This window comes from Zingiber officinale, chromosome 2B (assembly GCF_018446385.1).
Source record: "Zingiber officinale cultivar Zhangliang chromosome 2B, Zo_v1.1, whole genome shotgun sequence".
In the NCBI taxonomy this organism is placed as follows: domain Eukaryota; kingdom Viridiplantae; phylum Streptophyta; class Magnoliopsida; order Zingiberales; family Zingiberaceae; genus Zingiber; species Zingiber officinale.
In genome coordinates, this window is record NC_055989.1 from 27,649,910 (window position 1) to 27,655,103 (window position 5,194).

The 5,194-nt window shown below is 34.9% G+C and overlaps 1 protein-coding gene across 4 annotated transcripts; it reads right to left on the minus strand.

The window, feature by feature from the left end:
• Positions 1–2,157: 2,157 nt before the first annotated feature.
• On the minus strand, positions 2,158–4,451 carry LOC122045521. Of its 4 annotated transcripts, XM_042605771.1 has the most exons (6): positions 4,302–4,451; positions 3,828–4,213; positions 3,255–3,334; positions 2,678–2,723; positions 2,447–2,571; positions 2,158–2,362 (listed from the first exon to the last, which is right to left on the minus strand). In XM_042605771.1, coding segments are annotated over exons 2-6 (348 nt in total). In that variant the 5' UTR covers positions 3,923–4,213; positions 4,302–4,451; the 3' UTR covers positions 2,158–2,360. The 4 variants fall into 4 exon arrangements, 3 of the variants coding, with proteins under 3 accessions (XP_042461705.1, XP_042461704.1, XP_042461703.1); XM_042605770.1 differs by having other exon boundaries at positions 2,182–2,571; positions 2,678–2,720; XM_042605769.1 differs by having other exon boundaries at positions 2,184–2,571.
• Between the last annotated feature and the right edge of the window lie 743 nt (positions 4,452–5,194).

Here is a 5,194-nt window from a genome sequence, read left to right on the forward strand (position 1 = left end):
AGGCTTTAGGGGAATCTAAATTAATCATTTAATCTATAGTTACTCAGTATTTCGGTATACCGAAATATTTTAAATCGTTACCGTTGCCGTTACCGACAAATTCGGTACGGTATGATATCATACTGAATTTTTCGGTATACCGAAAATTTCGGTATATACGGTATTTTTTCGGTACGATTTTTCGATATTTCGATATTTTTTTTCAGCCCTAGACATGGAGGAGTAATAAAAATATAAAATTTCAAATTTTACCTAAATATTTAAAATAAATAAATAAATCTTTAGTTCAAAATTTAACAGGAAGGTTTTCTTCAAATAAAAATGCAATTGGCGTAGAGCATTCACAAGTCACTGTCGCTGCTTTATCCACATATCCTGCTATTCCAATGCATGCCGCTCGATGGCTTAAACTCCTTTATCCTAAACCCTCCACTCAGTCAACGTCAAGAATCGCCATCCCAACAAGTACATGGTAATCTAGACGGAGATAAGATCCACGGGAGATTAATGGAAGAGATCCATTTCAAATAGGATAAACATCTACTGTGAGCCAACCATTATGATCATGATCCCTAAATCCACTGCAGCCACCATCACCTTATCTCCTGTACTCCACAACTTAATTTTCTACATAATCTTCCTACCTCTGTTTCTTCCTTCTCCGGCCTCCCAATTCTCCACAGGTCCTCTTCCTCCCTTACCTACGTTTGTGATACTGCAGAGTTGAGCTTCATGAACCAGTCCATCAGTGCAAGCAGGCACCCTGCATGCCCGATGGCTCTGCCCGCGCATGGTGCCTCCTCCCTAAAGACATACCAAGTGAGTTCTAGATGCGACGACAGAGAAGATACCAGCACCTGCAACCTTCAGTCTCGGCCTGTCAAAGTTGGCAACATATCGATCTGCTCGGGGGTAAGCTTCTCGCTCTTCCCGCCTAGTTTCATGCCTGATTTCAAGAAGAATGGCAAGCTGGTCGCCGAGATAGAAGAGGCCGCTGGCCTGAACTCCTTCATCAGGCCGCCGGTAGATGATCTCGTGGTCTGCGTATCTTCTGCCGTGAAGCTGGACGGTCGGCAGATCGATCTGATCGCCAGAAAGATGCGAAGGCTGACAGGGTTCAGAAAGTTGAGGCTGGAAAACGCTGTGGATCCATCGCTGATCGCTGGCTTCGTCATCAGTTATTGCGACGAAGGATCGCAGATCATCGATCTCAGTGTGAAAGGCAAGTTGGATGCTCTGGCAGCGAGGCTTGAATCGTCGGACAAGAAGAGCACTGGCAGCATAGTTGGAGATTTCCTCGCATGCAGCATGAAGTCATGAACTAAGTACAGCATATATATATATATACATGTAAATACTAGATAGCTAGCTAGCTAGAACTGATCAGGAACAGTCTTGGTAAATTAAATTTTTGATAGATATATATATTGCCAGAGTTCAATTTGTACGCAGGCAGAATCTTATATAGTATTCTATGTATAGCAGCAGTTAACAGCATGTGTATAGATCATGCATCAGCCTTTGGATATATACTTGTGTTACATATCTCTGTGCTTCAATGATGGAAATTAAATTAACAAGTACTGTTATTAAACCATCAGTACTGAAGGAACGAGTCTAGAAGATCTCCATTATGTGTTTAGCAGGGGAATATATCCAGACATTTGTCATAAAAAACTACTAACATATATAATGTCGTATCAAAGAGTACCATGAAGATTTAACTTGCACTATAAGAAAACATGGCTTCAGAGACGAAAAATTCCGTCTCTGAAAGTCATTTTTCTATCTCTAATGAATGTTTGAGACGGAATATTCCGTCTCAAAAATCAATTAGTGAAAGCCCCGTAACTAATTTTGAGACGGAAATATTTCGTTTCTAATTTCAAAAACAGATTAAACAACTGTTTATGAATCTGTTTTTAATTTAACTAAATGAAATTAATTTCAAATGCAAATTTCGTTTCTAATTTTGTTTTAAATTTATTTTTAGTCTATCTCTAATTATCTAACAAATATAATATTAATCTGTTTATCAATCCATTTATAATTCTGTTTATAAATCCACATATAAATTTATTTGCAAATTTATCACTAATTTTATCAATATTTCATATTTACATATTACTTTGCAACAAGCAATCACAAATTTCAAATAAATTAAAATATTAAAAAAACTAATTTCTAAATCTAAAAGTACAATATGATTACCATTAAGATAAATAAATATTCACATCGTCTCGAGATAAAAGCAATCACACATTAAGATTCCACTTTTCTTTTCCTTTTAATAATTTCTCCCTCCGCCCTCTTGCCAGTAGCATGCATGTCTTCAATTTCTTGTGATAATTCTTTATTCTTCCTATTAGAGCAAATATGTTGAAACTTTAATTGTTTGATCTTCCAAACTGTCGATCGCATTCAAATTCATACACCCTCCCCTTACATGAGTCACCCATCACATCGCAACACTGTAGAAAATTTGCCGCCCGCCACATTACATCATGATTGAAGATTGAATGAAGAATTAGTAGAGTAGTCATCAACATTTTATTTTTCTCTTTCTTGTTCCTGTTCATAATACAATAACTTATATTAGTCTAAAAAATTTAAAAACAAAAAAAAAATGAGATACACACACCAAAACAATAATGAACAATTAATTATTTTTACTTACACTAACTCAAACTGATTTATTGTCCATGAACTCTCTGATACCGCTGCTAAAAATTAAAAGAAGAATGTAGGTAGATTTTTCAATAATAGAAACAAATATTTTGAATCTTTGTAAAGGCTTGAAGATGGTCAAATATTCAGAATAAATAGAAGTATTATTTACACCTGTGAATGTTTCATTAGAAAGGTCAGAGAAAAAAATCAGTTATCGGCTAAGTCAAGAAATTTAAAAATTTAATATGGTAAAAATTTTCTTCTCTATATGTTAGAGAAAAACAATCAGTTATTATTCAACTAATATTCATAATTCATAACTTCCTTCGAACACCATGTTTGCTATTGTATAAACCAGGATGCAAGGAATTTTGATAGAAAATCAAGTCCTTTTAAATCTATAGGTTATTTGCAAGGAAAACCCAGAAAAAATGATTAAAATGGGCATTACAGCAGACAAGTGTAATACATTACATCAATAGAAACAACAACATGGAAAGGAACTAATAAAGAAATACCTTCTTTTGGTGATTAGAGAGATTTGGAAGTTGAAAATAAATCCTTTGCAATAAGAAAACACACACCTGATACATTCAATGAGTTCAACTCGAATAGTGATGAAAAATTACTCGTACTTGAAGTAGCAGAGAACAAAGCCACACACCTGACACAGGAAAGGAACAAAACTAAAGACAAGGACTACACAACTCAAGAGGAAATATAACCATAAGTAAGAGATTGCAATTGCAAAATGATCTCAGTAACTAATTTAATACAGTATCTAGAAATCTTGTGATAGAAATGGAGGACACAAGTTGAACTAGTATCCAAGCCTTTGGCAAGCAAGTTGGCATGCTATTGACAGTGAAATGAAGCAAAATAATTAAGCAATTGCTTGTAAGCAAGGTTCTAGTGTGTGGAACTCAACCGATTTGGAGAAGCAAAAGCCAAAACTTACAAAAGGAAATGCAGACTAAAACTAGAATCAACTAAGCAGAAGAAACGGGATATTAATCAAGAAAATGGCACATTGGTAGATGCCGATCATCCAATAGTCAACAAATGCAGTAGAAATCACATCAAAATCAATCCCTAATCCAACACGAAAGGAAATGCCACCCAGCAAGATCACTTCATTTTCAATCTGGCCAACTCACCTATTCCTACGGTCACTTCTTCCACTTCCGGGCGGAATTCTGGCGGCATGTCGAAGGCGAAGGAGGATCACGCCAGAGCCGGGATCGATGACCATGATCCCCTTGACCGGGAATTAAAGGAACAACTCCTCCTGCGCTCACTCGATCACCTTGCGGAGTGTGTCGTAGCTAAGGTTCTCCCGTTCCTTGCTGTCAAAGTAGATGAGCTCGTCTTCATAGTGCGCATAGTAGGGACCATAGAGTCGGACCTCGAGGAGACAGGAGGCGTCGTCGTAGGAGAAGCAGTTGACAGACTTGGGGATTAGCGCATTAGGGAGGCTGTGGCTGTGGTTCCAGAGGAGGTCGTCGATGGTGGTGGAGCACAGGTGGATTTAAAAACATGGATTCTGTAATGCGATTTGGGGAAAGAAAAAACCTTTATTTGGTTGCTTTTGATCTTAGCGAAGGTGACGATGTTGAGCACTGGAGGCTTACCAATGGCCGCTTTGAAGCGGCCGCAGGCGTCCTTGCCACCGTGCGCGTCCTTGCTGCCGTGGCCCAGGTGTCCTCACCGCCATGCGAGGTGCACAACTTGCTCGAGCGAGGAGGTCGGCTACGAGAAGGAATTAGGTTAGGAGCGATTTAAGAGGAAGGGAAAAGAAATTTAGAGAAAGGGAAAATAAAATACTTATATTTATATTTTATATGTATTTAATATTTATTTTTTTATAAATTTATATGAAATATTATTTTAAATTTGTTTTATATTTCATCTTAAATTCCTTTTATATTATATTTTTTAAATGGAATACATCTATATTTTGTGTAACAAATATATGATTCGTATAAATTTAAAATAAATATTTTCATCTCAAGTTGTCATTAAATTTTAAAGGAATTTTTGATAAAAATTATATAATTTAAAATTCTATTTATAATCTATATTTATTTTTATTTATTAAAAGTTATTTATAATTTTGTCAAAATTTTATTTTTATTTTTTATCTTAATTTTTAAAAAATATTATATTTATAAACAGACTGTTAAATTATGTAACAAATCTTTCTCTAAGTTACATAAATATGAAATGGATTTTATTTCTACCAAAAAAAATTATCTCTAATTTATATGAATTTAAAACGGATTTTTTCTGTCTTAACTTTCCATTAAATTTTAAACAAATATTTCAACAGAAATTTTACCGTTTCAATTTTTGTTTGTAATCTGTATTTTTTTTGTTTATAAAAATTTATTTATAATTCCGTCTCAAATTCATTTCAATTTCCGTCTCAATTTATTTTCCAAACATTGTATTTTATTAAATTGAAACAGATTAGTAATTCTGTAGTAAGTCTGTCTCTGATTGACCTAAATCTGAAACAGATTTT